Source organism: Anolis sagrei, chromosome Y (genome assembly GCF_037176765.1).
Source record: "Anolis sagrei isolate rAnoSag1 chromosome Y, rAnoSag1.mat, whole genome shotgun sequence".
NCBI lineage: Eukaryota > Metazoa > Chordata > Lepidosauria > Squamata > Dactyloidae > Anolis > Anolis sagrei.
The window spans coordinates 76,027,033-76,050,002 of NC_090035.1; the positions used below are offsets into that span (position 1 = coordinate 76,027,033).

Consider the following 22,970-nt stretch of genomic DNA (forward strand, 5'->3'; position numbering starts at 1 on the left):
AGTTGTAAGAATGCCTCGATCCTTTAGACTAGTGGTTCTCAACCTGGGGTCCCCAGATGTTTTTGACCTTCAACTCCCAGAAATCCTAACAGCTGGTAAACTGGCTGGGATTTCTGGGAGTTGTAGGCCAAAAACACCTGGGGACCCACAGGTTGAAAACCACTGCTTTAGAGCAGTGGCGTCCATCCTTTGGCCCTCTGGGTGCTTGGGACTCCAACTCCCAGAAGCTTTGGTCCAAAATACATGGAGGACCAAAGGTTGGACACCACTGCTTTAGAGAAAAGGAAGGCTTTAGTGTATGTCAAGATAGGGGAACTTATGGCATTCCAGATGTTGTTGGCCATGACTCTCCTTATCATCATCTCATCATTGGCCATGCTGGCTGGAGCAGAAGCAAACTGAACCCAATCTGCACCTGGAAGATCTTTCAGACAAGAGAAGTTTTAATGCATGCTATGGTGGGGGAACCTTTGGCATTCCAGATGTTGGGCCACAACTCTCATTATATCCCATCATTGGTCATATTGGATGGGGCAGAAGAGCACTGAATCCAATTTGCATCTGGTAACTCATATCTTCCCCATATTAATATAAAGAGTGTTGGCTCTCCACCCATTGTGTCCCTGATATATTTTGGGCAACTGGTATCTCTGCTGCATCTTACATTAGAAGATCCAGGCGATCGTATGCAGAGATGTGTCCAAGCTGACCTTGCATCCAAATGGAAGGCAAGATGAAGCTTGCCTTCTTGAAGGAAGGAGCCTTTCTGTCACGTGTCTTTCCCAGCAGGTGAGGTAGGTCCATTCCACAGACGCCATGGAACAGTGCCTGATTTAGTGAGGTAGCAAGAAACCTCGCCATTGTGGACAAGGACCTGGGGCTCAAGGGTTCAGCCACGATGATCGACCACATGTTCCAACAAGACACAGATGGGCCTGCCCTCTCGGTCCGAGGAGGACCCTCTCAGGCCCTTCTAAGCTGACCCCGTGCCTGGTTCATGGGACAAGGAAGGGGTGGGTGAGTGGAAAGGAAATGATGAGGCCTAGATGTCGCTTCCTTGCTGTGACACCTCCCTCCCAGCTCCATTAGTAAAAATGGGTTAAGAGATTGTCGTGAAATGTAAAGAAAAAACGACAACGGAAGACGGAAGTGATGTCGTGAATGGACATTTATCATGACAGAAATGAGTTAATAGTATTAGCACTAAAAAAAATGCTGACTTCACTGAGCACAAAATCAATACACAACTTTACACTAAAACACACAAACCTACCAAGACATTCAGGTTTTTTTTTTGTTGGTTTTGCTATGTAGCCATGATGATGGAGTTGGTTACTTGTTTGCTCTTTTTTTTCTCCTTTTCTCTCTTTCTGTCTCTCTCTCTATTTTTTTTTATTTTACAATAAAACATTTTCAATCATATCTCTCTTGGATTTCCCTTCCCACCCCCTTTGGCACCATCCCACGCAAATAAATAAGATTGCTGTTAAAAGGAGAGGTTGGATGGAGAACAAAAATCCAGAATGATTGGAGACAGTTGCATAAAAGATATTGGAGGTTTGTGCATTGATCAATGGATGCTGAAAAAGCCTCACCCCAAATCAGACTGTTGGCCCATTGAAGCCAATCTTAGGGCCCTTCTACACCGCTATGTAATCCAGAATATCAAGGGAGATAGTTCACATTACCTGCTTTGGATTGCCTGAGTCTACACTGCCAAATAATCCAGTCCAAAGCAGATAATCTGGATTTTATACAGCTGTGTAGAAAAGGCCTTGGTGACTCTTACTGGCAGCCAACTTTATGGAACCTCAAACATCCTTTGAGGTCCTTTGTGAAAATTTGTAGGATTTCAACACAGATTTGAATCCAGAACTGTCTGGCCACAAAGCCTCTGTTAAGGAACTAAAGGAAGGAAGAGATGGGCATTCCCAAGACATGAGACAAAAGGGGTATTAAGCTGGCATTGCTGTTCTGGTTTGAAACAGAAAAGCACTCCCTTGGAGGGAGACACAAATAATGTGAATGCAGCAACATTTAAATTGTCCTCCTCTAATTTTGCTTTTCTCATTCATAGCAAATACGGTTTCAGAACCAAGCTCTATCCTAATGTTTCCAATTCCAAAATGTTCCTAAGTAGCAGGAATTGCTGCATTGCCATTTCCCAAAGCTACACATTTTCATTTGCACATTTTCCTAACAAACTATACAGTCACCTCTCAACTTTCATGGGCTATGTATCCACACATTTGATTATTGACAGATTTGATGGATATGTTTTCTCTAGACACTTGTAGGTCCTCCAGAGTGACAATACAATAAACTTCCATTGGAGTCTGGAGGGTGAAAAGATACTTAGAGCGGTGCCCTTTCATGTTAAAAAATATATTGGTAATATATTTTCCACTTTCACGGGGCTCATAACCCCTGCAAATGTTGTGGGCCAAATGTTTTCCCTTTGGACTGCAAAGATTAAATTGAAATATCAGACCTTTTAAAGGTGACAAGGCTTTCTCTCCTTTATCAGAATCTTAGGATGGGAAGTTAAACTTGGCCGTAGTGGACCAAATCTTGCAAATCTCATATCCTGAAAATAAACTTCAGACACCACACCTATCTGAGAAAAAAATCTTACATTTATGTTTTTTAAAGGAGAGGAAATATATTACGGCACTTCTTATTGCCTGCTATATTTACGTAGTGTGTGGGAAGGTGGGAGTATTTAGGTGCAACACCTGATCTCTGCAGCCAAAGTGGTCTGGTACAGACCAAAGAAAAACTTTAAATTATTCCTGATAACACCATAACTCTTTCTGCTACCTCCCAAAACATTTTGGAATATATTGAGCGATTCTGTCCACCCCCAAAACCTCCAGCACTTTTATGCACCGACACGTCTCTGATGTTTGAGAACACAAAATCAATGGCCTCCCTCTTTTTCCCTTCCCCTCCCGCACCCCGCAAACATGTTCAAACAGAAACAGAGTATTTACAATGAAGCGATGGTGGAGAAACATTTTGCTGTTGTTGTTGTTCACAGTTAAAAGAGAAAAAAATATGACATCAAATCATCTCATTCAGTAGACTAAATTGTAAGAATTTGACAGTCTGTTGCACTTGTCTTTTCCCCTAATATTTATATATTTATATATATAATTTTAATTTGTTTTTCTGTTTTGTTTTTTTTGTTTTTTGTTATTTTTTTTGTAATATGGAAGATGAGGAAAAAATCCAAAAAACACAGGTTTTGATGAACACAGAAGGAGGGAGGTTATAAGTTCAAAATGATGGAAGGGTGAAGCTTGAAAGTTCAGAAGACGGGTTGAAACAAGGTGGAAACTGTCCCCGGCAGCGAGAGAATTCGAGATGGAATCCCCCAAAATTCGGATGAAGCAAAGGTTTGACATTTTTTTTAAAAACAAACAAACAAACAAACGTTTTGAAAGGTGAGTGCTGTATTCCCCCTGGAAAAAAAAAAACCAACACGCTAGAAATGTTCTCGATGCTGAGAATGATGAAAGTGGATTTGGAAAAAAAAAAGCAGTCCGGAGGTAGCCAACCATGGTATAAATAGTCCCAATGCTGCTTTAGGTAAGTGTTTTTTTAAAAAATAATAATATATATATGTACTTATATATATATTTATATATAGAAGTTTTGTGGCGTGCGAACTTGTTCAAAATGCTGGATGGAAAGGATGCTCCAGAGGATGAGTGTGTCCTGACACAAATTAAAAAAAAAAGGGCTTTTGGGGAAAAGGGGAGAGCGGCAAAAGGGAAGAATGAGGGCTTGGCACTCAACAACTGGGATGTACACACATGTGGAGGAGGAGAGGACTTTTCGCCCGGAATAGGATCCCATTCAATCTTATCAAATGCATTTCCTTCCTCTTCCTTGTCTTGCTTTGTCTTTTTCTCACCTTGCCACCAAACCCCTTTTTTATTTTAAACATGGCTGCCTAAAAAACTTGAAAAGAAAAGAGAAGAAAAACAAGAACAGTGATATGGTAAATGCAAAGGGGGTACAGTAAGTGGAGAGGAGATGATAACAAGACGATTCTCGCTCCCCCTCCCCAACTGCTGGGCAAATGTATATGTTTCTTATGCGATATATAGGTGCATATTAGCCCTATGGGACGCTGAATATGTAATAATCCTTTGATTAAGTTACAGCCCCATTCCTGTCTTGCCTTCCAAAGCTTTAATTCGGAAACACTCTTTGAACACACCTTGGATTGGCAGGAGGAGCCTGGAGGGCACGCCTCAAAAGGAGAAAGTTTCCCTTTCGTATAGAGAGTGGAGTGCCAGCAGCAAAGTCCAGCTAGACCATCTCCACGGCTGATTATTATTATTATTTCATTATTTGATTCATAAAAATCTGGCTCATATTTGGCACATTGAGAGCTCATAAAGTCCCGGCTGTCACCAAAGCAGGTTTCGCTGCCACTTCGCTGGAGCAACAGCGTCTCTGTGTGAAGAGGGCAGGAGGTTCAAAGCACCCAGGAATTGCTGCTTTTGAAACTTATTTAAAATGGAGGGAAAGGGGAGGCAGGATATACCAAGACAATCCAGAAGAGAGAGGGGAGGCAATTGGAAAACTCACCCGTTCAAAAACGTGCCCACCGATCTCCAAGGTTCACCATGCATGTCACTCAATACAATATCATTCCCTCCACTTCCCATCTGGGCACCAAGATCGTAAACTGAGATTATTTTTTCTCAAGGAGGTCAGAGTTTAAAGAGCATCAGGTGAAGAAGGGAGAATGTGCCTTGATCCTTTTCCCTCAAGACTCAACATTGTTGCATCTCATCATGGAAAACAGCCAGAGAGAAACCATGGCTACAAACCAACAAGATGATAATTCTGGTGGTAACCTCATGGGTAAGTCCAAATGGAATCAGTAAAGCCTAATTTGGACAAAACTGCTTCAGGTTTAAGATGTAACTCCACTGGAAATCAATGAAATGGGCCTTAGGGCTGCTCTAAAATCCCATCAAAAGCCATGTAAAAGAACTTTTGCTGGATTGAGCATTGGGTTTCCAAGCAGAGGCATGTTCTCCTCCCTTCTATTCAACAGTCCAGTTTGGTGGAGGAAATATATCAGCTCAGAAAACACTGGACATGAATCTACAGCATAGGAGTGACTTTAAAATGCCTTCTCCATGGTGTCTGCTTTCCTCTTTTGCACCTTTGCTCCAAAACCAGCATATGTGCAAGGTGATAGTTTTCCCACCAAAGCAAGATTGGGCTTTTCAACATATAGAAATTGGACATGGTTTCACAAAGCAGATTCCCCCTCCCAAAAGGAGTTGGTATACAATCACATGCTCCCTGCCTCCTCGAGTTACGGGGCAAAAGACCCGTGCCTCCATCACCACCATTCAGCATCAAGACAGCTCCAGAGAAAGACAGCTGAGAACAGAACTGAAGGTCTCCCTTTTTTAATAGAAAAAAGTATTATATTTATTTAAAAGCCACTAAAGATCCTGACGTCAGATCCACTAACAAGTCCTAAGCTTCACTTTTTTTTAAAGAACTTTTGTTTTTAAATATCAAAATGCCCCTGCGGTCCCCATTCCCCCAGCCCACCCTCCCCACCCCAACCCTTTTCCTTGTTAAAAATCTGTTTAAATAGCTGCATGTCATCTATAAATAATAGTTTGGCACTTCAAAAATGAGGGAGGGAAAGTGCGTCTTTTTAAACAGGATATGTCAATAATATTCTCGAAACCTGACTGTTCCAAGTTACAGTAATGGCTCCCAAAGTGCAGTGGATACAAACAACTTTACAATGCTGCTCTCATCCCGCCCTACTCTGTTCAGCAAGTTTGGTTTCTTCAAAGAGAGGAAAGAGGAAATAGTTTTGTGGGATTTGAAAGAGGGAAATGGAAGAGGGGCTAAGAAATAAGGTATAAGGGGCAGTTCTCCTGCCCAGCTCACATTTCAGTGGCTCTGGCCTCCTGGATGTTGTCCTTAGCCCTGATGTCTTTTGGATGAAGGGCAAAGAAGATGACCAGATCCAGAAGTGCTTTACCAAAGCTCCTTTTCGCTCAGGAAAGGAACTTGGCACAAAAGAAACCTATTTAAAATATCCTCAGCAAGGAACTCCATGTGGAAATCCCATCATCCAAAGAGATCCTGCTGCTTTCTAACACAGTGGCAGGTGAGGTTACCCAGCATGATCTCACCCAAGGTTTGGAGCACCAATAATTAGTCCTCACCATCATCATCTTGCTGCCCATCATCCTTTTCAGTGGAGGTAACAGGAGTTTGAATCTGGGCAAAGTAATGAAGCTATGGGCCGACTGACAAGTTTACGGTATTTCACCAACAAAGCAGAAAAGAAAGGTTTCTGGGGAGTGGCATGCCAGCTAGTCACCAGAATGCCTATCTGATATGAGAAGCGCTATTCCTCACTTAAAAGCCAGAATTTTGACTTCTGCCAGTTTTTTTAAAAAGTCTAAAGCGTTCTGCAGAATTGCACACGATCCTGCAATCCAAAGTGTCATCAGCAGGGAGCTGCATTAGTGAAAGCGGCATGCTCACAAACTGTTAAATTGCATTATGTGTCTTCAGGGGTATGAAATTTACAGCACAAACTAGAATTATAAAGGGCTTGGTATCTTTACCATGAATCCTATCTCTTGCCCAACCTGTCCAAAAGGCTATCAGTGGCTCCTGGATGTTTTATGCCAATTTTATGTAAGCCATAACCAGACCTCTGTGAGATATCATGGCAATTAACGGCAGAACTCAGTTTTATAGTTTCATATCTTACAGTTGGGGAGAAAAAAAGGTGAAAAGACTGCAACTGTCTGATCTTTTTGGTTTCAAAAATATACTTGAAAGTATATGAGTGAAAGCATCTCATTTCTACTCCTCATGACTTTCAGGAGGAGCCAAGATTATTCAAAATTACTAAGAAGTTGCAGAAGTCTGCAAACGAGGAGGAAGGTTTTTTGGAAAAATGGTTTCTTAACATAATTGACCAGGTGGCAGAGTCCGCGTGTGCCTTGGCATGAAACCATGATTCTGAGATCCCAAAGGAAGAAGAGGAGGGCAAAGCAGAGCTGACGGGAAAAAGCAGGAAGGACAGGCTGGGAAAATACTGTTAAAATATCTGCAGCATTTCAGAGAAGGCAGGGAACTGGGTAAGGAATATCCCTCTATGTCGTAAGCATCCACAATATTTAAAAAGACGCAGACTGAAGAATTTGGCACATTTTTTCCCTTTTATATCCCTCTCCCACCCTCCTGCCCCTAACACAAAAGCCTGATATGCGAGACACACATCTAAAACAGCAGCAATATTTTGTTCATCATTTAAAAAAAACCAAAACCCCAGGAGGCCTGGAATCTCCGCCAGTGTAAACAGAGGCCACCATTCCTTGCTGCCTGTCTCCCCTCTGCTTTAGTTAGCAAGCAAACCTTCCATAGATAAAATGCTGGCTTCAGCAGCTCTCCTCACTCTGTAGGATCAGTGCAAGATGCTATAGAGATATTGCTTCCTTTACATTTTTAATAGTATATAAGATTCACATTTGAGATTTTGCTCCCTAGTGGTTTTAGAGTCTTAAGACTCTCCCCTTCAGTCTAAGAAGGAAAAAAACAGAACAAAGATACATGCTACCACGTAATAAGATATTAATTCTCTGCCCCCCTTCCCCATCCCCTTATGCACCCCCAGAGCCTCACTCACATCCAGACACAGAATTGTCCTAAGAACTAGCCTAGCAGTTGGTCAAGCTAACCTAAAAGAAGGATGGAGGGGTGTGTGCAGCTATCTCCCATCCCACCCTCCACCCCAAACACACCCCATCCACCTCCATGCTTCAGAAGGAGTCAGGAAGGAATTAAAATATTGCACAAGTCCACACGCCTTGAAGCAAGTTGGACATTGACACAGCAAGATAGGAGCTACTGAAGCAGCTGAGGAGTGAAACAGCCCCATAACTCCCTCAGTATCTTTCCCCACCCTAACCCCAAATCTTGGAGCATTGTATGCTCCATTTCCCCCCTATTTGAAACACTTCTGAATGGGATTATCTCAATCTTGGCTCTTCCAAACAGAGAAGTTTCCTATCACCAAACCAACCTACCTATGAAGATAGATGTGTAGTCTAACAGAGATGCCTCACTGCCTTATGCTGGCGAGGGTCTGTATGCACACAGCCTGAAATGTGCCACAGGAAGTTATAGGATGTATCGCAATGAGATTTGGGGCGACGAGGTAGACATCCACTTGGCAATCCAGCATTGGGAGAACTCCATTCTGCCTTGGCTCCTCTGTAGCCATTTAGTTAAAAGGAAAGGGAGAAAGAAAAACAGAGGCAACCCAGTGCTTCACATTGCAATGCAGTGCTATATGTTTTTGGCCTCTGGGCCAATCCTGAACTCTATGTTCTTATTAAAGAGGGAAAACAATATCAGTGCAGCAAGAAAGCTAGGCTCTTATTAAAATGCTGGCACCTTCAAGAGCAAAAAAGAATTAAATACTCTTCATGCCTTAAGAGAAGCTGCATTTATGTAAACATTGCAGGGAGGAACTTTGATTTATTTAATGTTCCTCCTTTCAAGGGTGATGGTTGCATGGGATAGGGGTCACACAGTGTTGATCAATAGAAGGCTAGCAAATAGAGAAAGCTCAGATAAGCGAACAGCAACACACAGCTCTATGCTTGGACCGTCAACCCAAAAATCCCATGCACCTCGCACTAGTCACCTTCTTCCACTGGAAATTGAAAGTGCTGCTCAAATGACCCTGGGGCAGAAACCTATAGCGCAAACCTTCATCAAGGAGGAGGCAAGAAAATGAACACGGTAGTAGGATCCCTGCTGCATAATCACTGGGGTAAAGGCTTTCACTCCAGTGCGGGATAATAATACTGCTTAATTACATGGAGAATGTGGATCAAAAAGGGATTCAAAGATGCAATTTTCATGGATTTGAATTATCTTTGCCAATGTTCAGTCCCACTCAAAGCACTAATACTGATAACAAGATGGTTTAGTGGTTTTCTAATGTCGATAGAGGGTCAGGCTGGGAAAGGGATGCTGTGCAACTTTGGGTATCTTACAGAAAGCATCAAGTTTGGCCCCCAGCAAGATAAGAGCATCAATAGCCAGCATTTCCTGTCCAGCTGTACCATACGGATTTTACTGAAAGGATGGCACTCGTAAGTGAAATGATGGTTGGGTTTGGCTGTTGTTCTTGTCTTTCAAGAAAACAGGCCTCCACTTTAGATGATAACCCCTGAAAAAAAACATGGAGAGCTTTCTTCTTGTGAGGATATGTGAAGTTTGGTGAAGGAACTTATCTATTCAGGGAGAGGCAAAACAGGAAGTAGCCAAACAGACCTCAGGAAGGAGATCATGACTTCATGGCACCATGTGAAGTCACCTCAACTACATCACAGCCATTTCTCACATGTCAGGAGGATCACTGCTTATTTCAGTATTCTCTCTGGGACTATGATGCTCTTACGCTCACTTGGAATCCAGATTCCCATCAACTCCTGACTTGCCAATATCAAAACTTCCCCAATGTGAACATTCTGATCTCGCCCCCTTGCCTTTGCAAAGTGACTTCTCTATCATGCAGGAAAACTCTTCAGCTACAAACCTTCAATCCAAGCACCTCACTTTTTCTGTTATCATAAATAAAGCTGGGAAATGGGGGAAAGAATGCCCACAGACACACTGTTTTTCCCTCCCACATGAAAATATGTGTGGAAGAACCATGCCTTTTTAAATGCCCATCATCTCAAACAAACCTGTGTTCCTGTTTCAAAGCCCTTCCCAGTCCAACCCCTCCTTCTTCGAGGCATTCCTTCTCCCAGAATACCCAAATTAGGATACCAAGAGGAAGAAAATCCACACTCAGCTTCACTACAAACAGTGGGCCTCTCAGATAACACACAAAGTGGTGTCATTTTCAAGAACTGAAGGTCCTTAGGCAAAGAAACCACCTCCTTGCAAACTCAACCCACGTCTTCCCTCCCCACAAATATGTCTAAACTCAGTTTGAGCATCTGCGGGTGACAATACTCTGCGTGGGCATGAAGGGGGAGTACCAATAGCCTATCAAGAAATCCTGAACTTGATCTATCGACTCGGGGGTGGGGAACAAAGCATGAAGAGATAGACCTTCCTCTGCCAAGATTGTTGAGAAAGAAAACTGGAAAGAAAAGAGGGAAAGAAAGAGGACTTCTTTTTCTTAAAAAAAATGTTTTTCTATTAAAATCCATCAACTCAAAAAAGAAAAGAAAATGTTGCCATATATATAGATATATAGATATATATACACACACACACACATAAATCGCACCATCAGCGAAATAAAGTTCCAGTAGAACAAACGCTGGGCTGCTGCCCAGAGCAGGGGAGTGCATGTGTGAGAGATGGACACTGGACAGGGGCTGGTGTCGGGTAGGTTACCATTTTAATGATTAAAGGACTGATTTCAACTCTACTCCTTCCCCCAGCCTTCTCTCCAGCCTCCTCTTAACCCACTTTCTGTGGGTTGGTGGCCCGGACACCTTGCTCGTATGTTACTCGCTGGCTAATAAGATACTGCGCTGCTTGGGTCGCAGCCGGAGTGCCTGTGATGGTGACTTTTCGGTTCCTAGTACCCGGAATAAACTCCCCCTTTTTGGAAATCTGGATGCGGGCGCCTGTCAGCTCTTGGTACTCAACCAACGTCTTGCCGCCTTTCCCCAAAATGGCGCCCACTAGGTTCTCCGGCACGGCAATCTCCACCATATCTTTGGTGCTTTCCACAAGCTTCTCTGTGGCTAAGAAGGAGCTAGCCACCAAAGGGGAGGCTGTCCCTAGATAGCCATTGGCTGCCCCGGTGGCGGCAGCTAAGGAACCTAAGGTGAAGGCTCCGACTGCACCGGCTGGGGTAGTGGTGCTAGTGGATGCTTCATTGGCGTAGGAAGCAAGGAGGTTAGCGGCGGCAGCTGCAGCTGGGTTGGCGCCAGCGGCTACGGCGGCCAGCACTCCAGAGGCGGCTGCAGAGTTGAGGCCGAGCCCTAAAGAACTGGTGTTGTATCCGTAGCTGGCTAAGGTGTTGAGGGCTGTGCTGATGGCCAAAAGGTCACTGCCGGAGAAACCCGGCAGGGCGGCTGGGAAGGCCCCTACTCCAGCCAGGCTGGTGTGGCCCAGGAGGCCCGATGCTGTGGCAGCGGCGGCGGCAGCTGGCAGGACGTCCGTGGAGTTGGCATAGGGTGATCCAGTTGGGTTGGAGTTGGCCACCGGGCCAGTAATGTTGGCGTAGCTAATGTTGAGGCAGCTGCTGCTCTGGGGATCTTCCTGGATCTTCTGGACAATGATATCCACGGCTTTGTGGATCTGTTCAGGCTCACCACTGATGGTCACCACTCGTTCCTGAAGGTTGATGCCCTCAGGCTTCTGGCTCAGCTGCACCCATGCTCCAGACTGCTCCATAATGGCCTTCACGGTGGCCCCTCCTTTGCCTATGATCAACCCCGCCGTGCTGTTGGGAACGATCACTTTAGCCTGCATGGAGAGAAATGAGAGAAGCCGTTTTTATTTGCCATTCCACTTACCTTTAAATGGCTGTCTACTTGTACACCTACATGGCTTTCAAAATGACTAAGCTGACCTCAACTACAAGTTGGCCTTTGCTTAACGTCACAGCGAGAAGATGATTAAATCACAGGAGTAAGAGAGGAAGTTGATCTCAAGTGAAGGGCATGGAGCAGAATTATTTCTCATAGCTGTAATTTTCCACCCTCCACAAAGTCCTGCTATGCAGCCTGTTTGTGTTGTAGGTTCTTGAAGACTTTGCCAGTGGAGTGAAAATGGACAGGTCCTATCAAGCTGGGAAAGCTTTGAGTATGGCTCCATCATCAGAGTCTGTTAACTATGGAGAAAGTCATTATCAGAAGGTCACCCACCATGTAACAAATTGTTTACAACAACTGCAAACACAACAGAGATGCCAAATAATTCTCTTTGCATCAATAAAACCCCAAATCTCCAAACTATTCCAATTAGGTTGGTATGTACACATAATGGCTTTCTTTGTAGCAGCACAAGGTCAAGGAAATTAGGCTGTCCTCATCCCTTTTAAGCTTCCAGCAGGCAGCCTAGACAGTGCTATTTCGTGTGGCTTTTAATGTCTGAAATGGTTGTGTTTTAAGTATGTATAAAAACAGTATACTAACGTTTTAACATATTATTTACTGTGTTTTTAATTGATATTTTTTGCTTTTGATTGCTTTTCTTTGTTCATCACCTTGAGAGTCCCCTTGGGTTAGGAGGCAATATAGTAACACCTCAAATAAATAAATAAAATCAGGCAAAATTGTTTTCCATGTCTAAAATGTATATCAGTGGTTCTCAACCTGGGTTCCCCAGATGTTTTTGGCCTACAACTCCCAGAAATCCCAGCCAGTTTACCAGCTGTTAGGATTTCTGGGAGTTGAAGGCCAAAAACATCTGGGGACCTCAGGTTGAGAACCACTGATGTATATTGTCAAAACTGATGAAATGACAATGCAGTTGTATAACGCCGTAAAAAAAAAAGTTTCAAAATTGTGATTAGTTTTCATAGGTAACTATTCTGAATTGTCAAACATGTATTTCACACTAGGAAGCACTTCCTAAAACTAGTAAAATGAACTCTGATCCCAGACAATATGTCCATAGAGAAGATGATGAAATAGAGTGACTTTCTCCATATGCATCCTTGCCGTCAAGTGAGTCTTCTTCTTCAGAATATATGTCTATCAAAATTAGGACAATGGTAAAGCAGAGCAATTTCAAACATTATGCTTTTTGCTGTTTTTTGGCTGAGATATGCTCTAGAACAGTGTTTCTCAACCTGGACCCCGGGAGTGGGGGGGGAATTGTGAGGGGGGTGTCAGAGGTGTCACCAAAGACCAGTATTTTCTGTTGGTCATGGGTGTTCTGTGTGGGAAGTTTAGCCCAATTCTATCATTGGTGGGGTTCAGAATGCTCTTCGACTGTAGGTATACTGTAAATCCCAGCAACTACAACTCCAAAATCTCAAGGTCTACTTCCCCCAGACTCCACCAGTGTCCACATTTTGACATATTGAATATTTATGCCAAGTTTGGTCCCAATCCATCACTGTTTCAGTCCACAGTACTCTCTAGTTGTAGGTGAACTACAACTCCCAAACTCAAGGTCAATGCCCGCTAAAACCTTCCAGTATTTTCTGTTGGTGTTGGGAGTTCTGTGTGCAAGTTTGGTTCAATTCCATCACTGGTGAAGTTCAGAATGCTATTTGATTGTAGGTGAACTATACATCCCAGTAACTACAACACCCAAGTGACAAAAGCAACCCCCTGCACCCAACTACACCAGTATTCCAATCTGGGCATATCAGGTATTTGTGCCAAATTTGGTCCAGTGAATAAAAATCCATCTTGTATATCAGATATTTATGTTATGATTCATAACAGCAGCAAAATTCCAGCTATGAAGTAGCAATGAAAATAATGTTATGGTTGGGGGTCACCACAACATGAGGAACTTATTAAAGGGTAATGGCATTAGAAAGGTTGAGAGCCACTGCTCTAGAAGGCTAGAAATGGTGCCCAGGCTTCGAATGATTTACTTTGCTACTGCTTGAGATCCTTACAGTTTGTGGTTATCACAGCCTCCTTAGAAACTCGGCCCTTAACTCCCCTGCCTGTTAGTCATTCCATAAATGCCACCTACTCTTTTCTTTTGTTTTTCTGTTGCCCATTATTACCTTTTTCACCGACTAGACTTAATGCATCAGTCTGGAGCAAATAATATAATGGAAGAAACCACTTCAGCACCGTGGAGAGCAACACACTTCTTACATTCAAGGCCCCAGACTTCATCTCTTTGTAGTTAAGTTTGAATAGGTAACTTGGTATAATGGTGTCAGCATCCTCTCAATAACATCCAAGTTGGGATTTCTCATGGTGGATGATGCAGCCTGTAAACCAGGGCACTGTGTTGGGGTGGGAGATGATCTTTGGGAGACAAACCTTCTAGCCCAGTTGTTCTCAACCTGTGTTTTGGCCTACAACTCCCAGAAATCCCACCCAGTTTGCCAACTGTTAGGATTTCTGGGAGTTGAAGGCCAATGCATCTGGGGACCCACAAGTTGAGAACCACTGTTCTAGCCAAACCATGATGGAAATCACAGCTTTGAATAGTTAGATCTTGGGCTACAATCCAGAGAACCCACCAACCAGCTGCATAACTCTCTGAAGCTCTAGGTGCTCTTATTGCCTACTACAGGGAAAACCAGCTTATCCCTAACCCATCTAAAACACAGACATGTGCCTTTCATCTCAAGAACAGAGAAGCATCCCAAGCTCTGAAGATCACCTGGGAAGGAATCCCACTGGAGCATTGCAGCGCACCCAAATACCTGGGAGTCACTCTGGACCGTGCCCTGACCTACAAGAAGCACTGCCTGAACATCAAGCAAAAAGTGGGTGCCAGAAACAATATCATACGAAAGCTGACTGGCACAACCTGGGGATTACAACCAGATACAGCGAAGACATCTGCCCTTGCGCTGTGCTACTCTGCTGCTGAGTATGCATGCCCAGTGTGGAACACATCTCACCACACTAAAACAGTGGATGTGGCTCTGAATGAGACATGCCGCATTATCACGGGGTGTCTGCGCCCTACACCATTGGAGAAATTACACTGCTTAGCAGGTATTGCACCACCTGACATCCGCTGGGAAGTAGCAGCCAATAGTGAAAGGACCAAGGCAGAGACATCTCCAGCTCATCCCCTGTTTGGGTATCAGCCAGCACGTCAACGACTTAAATCTAGAAATAGTTTTCTAAGATCTACAGAGACAATCGCCAGAACACCTTAGCAAGCGGGAGTCCAAAAGTGGCAGGCTCAAACCCAGCACCTCAACCAATGGCGGATACCAAATGAGAGACTCCCTCCTGGGCACACAGAAGACTGGGCGACTTGGAAGGCACTGAACAGACTGCGCTCTGGCACCACGAGATGCAGAGCCAACCTTCAGAAATGGGGCTACAAAGTGGAATCCTCGACATGCGAGTGTGGAGAAGAGCACACCACTGACCACCTGCTGCAATGCAACCTGAGCCCTGCCACATGCACAATGGAGGACCTCCTTGCAGCAACACCGGAAGCACTCCAAGTGGCCAGATACTGGTCAAAGGACATTTAACCAACTACCAAACTCACAAGTTTTGTATTTGTCTGTTTGTTTGCTTTGTTCTGTTAGAAATGTAATATAAAGTGCCGGTTGCTCTGACACAACAAATAAATAAAGCTGCAGTAAAAAAAAAAAGAAGTCATTTCTCCAGACTTTTAACATGCAAACACACAAGTAATTGAACACGCAAATTTTTCCAAACTTTGGGCACAGAGTGGGGAATAAAAAAACATCTCTCTTTATAGTTCTGTGCTATAAAGGGATAGAAATGGATAAAAATTCTGCTTCAAGAGCCAAATCCTGCAGTTTGCATAAGTATATGCAAATGAAGTCCGTTCACCTGATTTCTTCCCTTTATTCACAAGGAAGAACTCTGCTAGGCATGCAAGCCACACACACTTCCAGCCACTAGAAATCTTCGGAAATCTCAGCAGGCATTTCTCACCTACTTCTAATAAGCCAAGTATATTTTGCACAACCCCGAGGAGCAGAAACTTGATTTCTTTTTAAGGCAACAACTACAACATGAAAGAAGGAGGTTCTGAGGTGGTACAATTTCCATAGGCAACCTTACATTTTGTTCATTTTCTCTCCTACACTGCTCTATTTACAGCATGCTCAGCTTATACGAGGAAAGAGTGTGTGGCAAGGGAGAGAGATGTGATTGAAAGTGATGAGGGGACTTTGTGTATGGAGTAGATCTGTAGGGTGTATCTGAAGCAATTCCTCCAGTGTCTGAGATTTCAGCAGATATTGGCCATTTTTAGGAGCTCTTCTAAGACAACCAAATAGGAGGATGAGAGGGAGGGAGAAGAAAGGGAGATGGCTTCAGGGGCTTCGTAATGAAGAGGGAGGGGGCTGCTCCACCCTGCCTTTATATAACCACGGAGAAAGAGAGAGCGATACAGATTTAGCAAGAAAATGCTCTTATGTAATCAAGTCGGAGGCACCTCCCGAAACCCATCACCTCGACCAACCCACAGCGATGGTGCTGGATTAGTGGGAAGGGGGGCAAAAACCAAATAGGAGAGCAGGAGAAAGTCCTTCCGTGCTGGCAGAATGGGTGCTGCATCCCAGATTTAATCTGAGAATTAGCTGTTTCCTCCAAGCTGGCGGAATCGCAACTAAAATCAAGAAATACACTTCTGAGAGAAGGAAGGCCCACGGAAGACAACAGCCTGGCACAGCAGGGGAGCATCCACAGTTTTGCCCATCACATTCACCTCCACAGCAAGAGCTTCCCGCAGTTTTGGGCAAGAAAATCATAAATACAAATTTGGAGGTGGGGAATGGCTTCTCTTCATGTTGTCAAAGGCTTTCATGGCCAGAATCACTGGGTTGCTGTGAGTTTTCCAGAGTGTATGGCCAAGTTCCAGAAGCATTCTCTCCTGACATTTCACCTACATCTACAGCAGGCACCCTCAGAGGTTAAGGGGTCTGTTGGAAACTAGGCAAGTGAGGTTTACTGTATATACTCGAGTATAAGCCTAGTTTTTCAGGCCTTTTTTTAGGCTGAAAAAGCTCCCCTCGGCTTATACTCGAGTCAGGGTTATTTATTATTTTACTCTATTATTATTATTATTATTATTATTATTATTATTATTACATTTATAGGTTAACTTTATTATTTTATTATTATTGCAATTATTATTTTACTCTATTATTATTGGAAGGATACGTAAACACATGTACATTGAAGAAGGTTAGAGTAATGGTTTTTGTCAGAGTTGGACAGTCTTATCTTACAGTTTTATGTAAATATTAATAAACATTTAACCTACTGATGCTTCAATTAATATAATTTTATTGGTATCTATTTTTATTTTGAAATTGACCAGTAGCTGCTGCATTTCCCACCCTCAGCTTATACTCGAATCAATACGTTTTCCCAGTTTTAGGCACCTAAAATTAGGTGCCTCGGCTTATATTCGGGTCGGCTTATACTCGAGTATATATGGTATATATCTTTGGAATGTTCAGGGTGATAAATACTAATCAAGGTGGCCATTTGCAACATTCACAGGAACAGCTCATCACTTCTCAACAAAGAATTCCCCCAGGCAGTAAGAAGCCACACCTTGAAAACCGCTAGGTCATTAAATGCTAATCAAGGTGGCCAACTGAAACACTGACACCTACCTCCAACAGGTAAGAGTTCTTTCTCCCACCTTGGACATTCACAGATATAGAAACCTCACTTGTTTAGTTTCCAGCAGACCTTGCAACCTCTGAGGATGCCTGCCATAGATGTGGGTGAAACGTCAGGAGAGAATGCTTCTGGAACATGGCCAGACAGCCTGGAAAATTCACAGCAACCCACATTCTCTCTATGTTGAGCAGTGATTCAAACAAACTGAAGCATCACCAGAGCAACGCTGGTATTATTTCTCTCCTTTCCAGATCCAGTTGGCACTTGCACTGTGTTTCTGAGTAGAGCTAGGAAAACATTATTTTCGTTCGACTATAACTCCCATGATGCTGAAAACCAGTAAAAACACTGGTTGGGAGAGAAAATGGAAGTACCTTCCCATGCTGTTTTTGGAGTGGTGCTAAAATGGGTCAATACTTTGTCCATCTAGGACGGGATAAGAGGTACATCTTTCTTTATCAATATCGTCTTGGAAACGATCTTCCCTTTTCCTTCTCCTTAATAAAAACAGAAGTGTCACATAAAACCAGGGACCAGCTCCTTTTGCCTTGGCAACCAGGCATTAATCTGTGTTGGCTGCCAAGCCCAGGCAAAATTTGTTGACACTTCTTCTGTCCTTTAAAAAAAAGATATATAATATCAGGTTGCTCACCTTATAAGTATCTCGCATCACCTGTCCCAATTTGTGTTCCATTTCTGATTATTTTAGTACTAAAATTAGTCTTTCACCTTGCTAAGATGTCCTTTAGGCCACTGATTTGGACAAATACCTCACCTTTTTTTCTCAAATACTATTTTATCCCTTTGTAAGAACCTGTTTCACAGTACAGCTTATATACTGCATGTCTCAGAACTAAGAAAATATATTTGTTTAGACTGTAATTCCCTGAATCCTCCAGCCACCATGGCTACTGGGAGTGTCTCTGGGTCTAGTCCAAGGAAGGGATTTTTCCTCGTTTTCTGCTTCTCCAGAGTTTTGTGTGTTTATGCGTGTGCCTTCAAGTAATCTGTCGACTTATGGCAGCTACATTAATTTCATAGGGTTTTCCTAGGTATGACATACTCAGAGGTGGTTTTGTCATTTTCTTCCTCTGAAGAAGAACCTATTTCAGCACCAGGTACTGTATTAGTTAATGATCTCTCATCCAAGTCCTAACTAATGCTGACTTTGTTTAGTGTCCGAGATCAGGCAGAATCTGGTGCTTTTAGCTATTCTTACTTGTGTTATGCTTTGTGAAAAAGATCTGAGATAAAATCAGAATACAAATCAAATAGACAAACTTCCTATATTCATATGGACATTTCGGAATACAAGCAGTCCTCAAGTTACGAATGCAGGTTTGTTCTTAAGTTGATTTTCTATGTAAACTGGAACATTTTTAAAGTGTTGCTCAAGGTTGTATGCAGAACACATCATGAGATGTGCGGGGCTTGAGGAATGCAAGGCTGGGGTGAAAATTGCTGGAAGAAACATTAACAACCTTAGATATGCAGATGACACCACTTTGATGGCCGAAAGCGAGGAGGAGCTAAGGAGCTTTCTAACCAAGGTGAAAGAAGAAAGCGCAAAAGCTGGGTTGCAGTTAAACATTAAAAAAACCCAAGATTATGGCAACAAGAATAATTGACAACTGGGAGATAGAGGGAGAAAACGTGGAGGCAGAGACAGACTTTGTATTTCTAGGTGCAAAGATTACTGCAGACGCAGACTGCGGCCAGGAAATCAGGAGACGCTTACTTCTTGAGAGGAGAGCAATGACCAATCTTGATAAAATAGTGAAGAGCAGACACATCACACTGGCAACAAAGATCTGCATAGTCAAAGCAATGGTATTCCCCATAGTCACCTACGGATGTGAGAGCTGGACCATAGGGAAGGCTGAGTGAAGGAAGAGAGATGCTTTTGAACTATGATGTTGGAGGAAAGTTCTGAGAGTGCCCTGGACAGCGAGAAGATCCAACCTGTCCATACTTCAAGAAATAAAGCCTGACTGCTTATTGGAGGGAAGAGTAGTAGAGGCCAAGATGAAGTCCTTTGGCCACATCATGAGAAGAAAGGAAAGCTTAGAGAAGAAAATGATGCTGGGGAAAATGGAACAAAAAAGGAAGAGGGGCCGACCAAGGGCAAGATGGATGGATGGCATCCTTGAAGTGACTGGATTGACCTTGAAGGAGCTGGGGGTGGTGACGACCGACAGGGAGCTCTGGCGTGGGCTGGTCCATGAAGTCACAAAGAGTCGGAAACGACTGAATGAATGAACAACAACAACAAGGTTTCCCCTTGACATTAAGTCTAGTCATGTCTGATTCTAAGGGGTGGTGTTCATCTCTATTCCTAAGCCAAAGAGTCGGTGTTGTCCGTAGACACCTCCAAGGTCATGTGTCTGGCATGACTGCACGGAGCACCGTTACCTTCCTACTGGAGTGGTACCTACTGATCTACTCACATTTGCATGTTTTCAAACTGCTAGGTTGGCAAAAGCTGGGGCTAACATCGGGAGTTCACCCCGCTCCCCAGATTCGAACCACCGACCTTTCAGTCAGCAAGTTCAACAATTCCAAGGTTTAACCCACTGTGCCACCGGGGGCTCCATATATATATACACACATACACACAATGTATGTGCGTATGTAACTTTGTTTAGCACAGGGATGGGCGAACACCCCTGTGGTGTTTGTTTTGCTGTTTGTGCACCTGTTCAGAAGATTTCACCTCACTTTCTGTCCCTGTAAAAAAATTTTGCAGATTCGGCTTGTTGTGGAAACAAGGATTTAGTGAGAAAGTTTTGGTGGAAACACCTTTTCCCCATGATAACTCTTCCAGGAGTGAATTTCTCTTCTGAGGGGTAGATTTCTCTCACTTCCTATTGTCTCATCCACCCGCCCCCCAATTCTTAACTAGGAGTCATTTATAAATTGGATGTTTGTAACTCAGGGACTGTCCTTCCCCCAAAAGAAGGAAAAGCCCTCCTTCAACTGGCAGGGGGCAGGAATGCACTCTCCATTCATTTCCCTTCACCCTTGCAGCCATGTAAATTCCTCTTCCATACACACTTCCTGACCCACACTCAAAGGTGGCCCTGCCAAGATCCTTGTTTTCGGCTTCCAACCCATAGCTGGCTTTCTTCTGCGCTGCCATAGCGACGGCACAACCGACAGACAATGAGAAAACCTGCCGGCTGGCCCCTTCTTCTGCACACAGCAACCTTGAGTGGAGGAATAGGCAGGCACACCCCTCCGCATTTAGCCATCTTTCCTTTGCAATGGAAAAGCAACGCCAGAGAACAGAAACACCACATAGTCCAAACAGTCACCAATCCCTTTGCAAAACAACTGGCATTTTAATAGATATTTCAAGGTTTGCAAAAATATGTTTGCATTGATATAGGTCTTTTATTAGTTTCTATTCTACTGGTGGAATGTCTGAAGGGAAAATGGAGCTAGCTTTCTTTCTGCTGTTCTGGAGGCTAGAACATGAACCAATAGATTCATGTAATGGGAATAGAGATTCAACCTAAACATTAGGAAGGAATTCATTACTGTAAGAGCTGTATGGGAGTGAAATAGATTGCCTTGGAGAGTGGTTGACTCTCATTCTTTAAAGACTGTTTTAGCTCTACATAGCAGGGAGTGGAATAGATGTTCTGTGCAACCCCTTCCAATTCTGCAATTTAATTTGATTGTCAGTTTGTGCCAAAGAAGAGGCTTGCTACAGACACTTGAACAAGCTTATATTGTTAGAGATGTCCTTTCAAATGGAAACATGAGATTCAAATTAGACAATCTCTCCTTCTACCAAAACATTCAACTATCCATTTGATGTTGGTTGAGGTTTACCAAATGTGGAATTCTTTCCGAATATCACACTTAGTGATACGCTTTCACAGTTTTTGTTTGCTTATTTATCTGATTTCTATACCGCATCTTCCCAAAGTTTGAGTAACTACTGACTGACCCATCCAGTGTTTTCTTCTGTTGGTATTGAATTATCAGAGAGAAATGCAAGATTTAATTATCAGAGAGAAACACCACCAAAAAACCACGAAAACCATAAGAACACATGGAATGCCTGTGTTCGGAAGCATATAAAATGTCAGAGGGCTGGACGGGTTCATTTAGGGAGATATGATCTGCCAGACAGAATCATAACCTCATAGTATCGGACAAGCTGGAAGGGGTTCTGGGGTCATCCAGGCCAACTCCATTCTGTCATGCTGGAATACACAACAAAAGCACCCCTTAAAGATGCCCACTCAACCTCAATTTAAAGACGTCCAAAGAAAAAAAGACTAGGGATTCTGGAAGTTGTGGTGCAAAAAATATGGCTTTCATGCACTCTGGACTAGACCAGAATTCAGGCCTCTTCTACACTGCCAGATTACCAAAGTATACAATCTATATTATTTTATTTGAAAAGGGTTACATAACTTTACACTGCTTTATAATCCAGTTCAAAGCAGATAATCTGGATTTTCTACGGCATCAGCAACCAGGTTTCCTCCAGATGGCTTTGTAATAACCCATATCCTAGCTGAGAGTGGTGTAGAATTGCAATCAAATGAGTGCATTTACACTGTAGAATAAATTCAGTTCCACACCACATGTCTCAATGCGAATGATAGTTTGGTGGGGCACAGGTACTATTTAGCAGAGAAGCTTCAAGACAATGTAAATCTACAACTGCCATATTTTAGTGTTGAGCCATCCTGAGTACCTCTGCAGAGGTTGAGATAGGATGGGGTATAAATAAATAATACATTAATTCTGCAGTGTAGATGCAATCTAATAGCAAAGGCCACCAGGTTGCGAGAGGCTGGATTTGATTGACCTTTCGTCTGATCCAACGATCTTACTTTCTTTTAAAGGGCACTCCAAACTGTACCCTCCTCCTGGGAACCCCCAAAAGAATGAAACACCACGATTCTGAAGCCATTCACCTGCTTAGCACGGTCTGGGTTCATCGTCGTCTGCGGCTGGAGGATGTTGACCGACTCCGGCTTCACTACGGACTGAGGGATCTCTCGGACCTTTTCGGCAATGAAGTTGTGGACCGCATTGAGGGCTTCCGCCGTGCCTTGGACCAGGCAGACCCGCTCCGTGGTTCCTGAAGGGTGCCAAAAAATAAAAGAAGGAGAGTTGGCCATGATGAAGGTGATGATTAATAACTTTTCTCTTGTTCAAGGTCCAAAGTGTTTAAAAAGAGGCTCTGGATGTTTGCCTCCTTTAAATTCTCCCCAGCTATTCTTCCCAGCTGCTTTGAGTCTCCTTGTGGAGAGAAAAATCAGGCCATAAATAAACCTTATTATTATTATTATTATTATTATTATTATTATTATTTTAATTATTATTATTATTATTTTAATTATTATTATTGTTACTATTATTATTTTATTATTATGCAAAGGCTCTGGCATAAACCAGTACAGGTGGTCCCAGTGGTAATCGGCATACTGGGTGCCATGCCAAAAGATCTCAGCCGGCATTTGGAAACAATAAACATTGACAAAATCACGATCTGTCAACAGCAAAAGGCCATATCATTGGATCTGCACGCATCATTCGAAAATACATAACACAGTCCTAGATGCTTAGGAAGTGTTCGACTGTAACAACAACAACAACAACAACAACAATTGTGAG

General features: G+C 43.2%; 1 protein-coding gene across 3 annotated transcripts in view; it reads right to left on the bottom strand.

Annotated features, from left to right (window-relative positions):
• Nucleotides 1-1,150: 1,150 nt before the first annotated feature.
• LOC132782140 (RNA-binding protein Nova-2) overlaps nucleotides 1,151-22,970 on the bottom strand; it is a 68,896-nt gene continuing 47,076 nt past the window's right edge. For all 3 annotated transcript variants that reach the window (XM_060786846.2, XM_060786848.2, XM_060786847.2), the window contains exons 3-4: nucleotides 22,268-22,434; nucleotides 1,151-11,520 (exon numbers count right to left, since the gene is read on the bottom strand). In XM_060786846.2, the coding sequence (XP_060642829.1) occupies nucleotides 10,504-11,520; nucleotides 22,268-22,434 (1,184 nt within the window). In that variant the 3' untranslated portion in view covers nucleotides 1,151-10,503. The remainder of the gene's footprint in view (nucleotides 11,521-22,267; nucleotides 22,435-22,970) is intronic.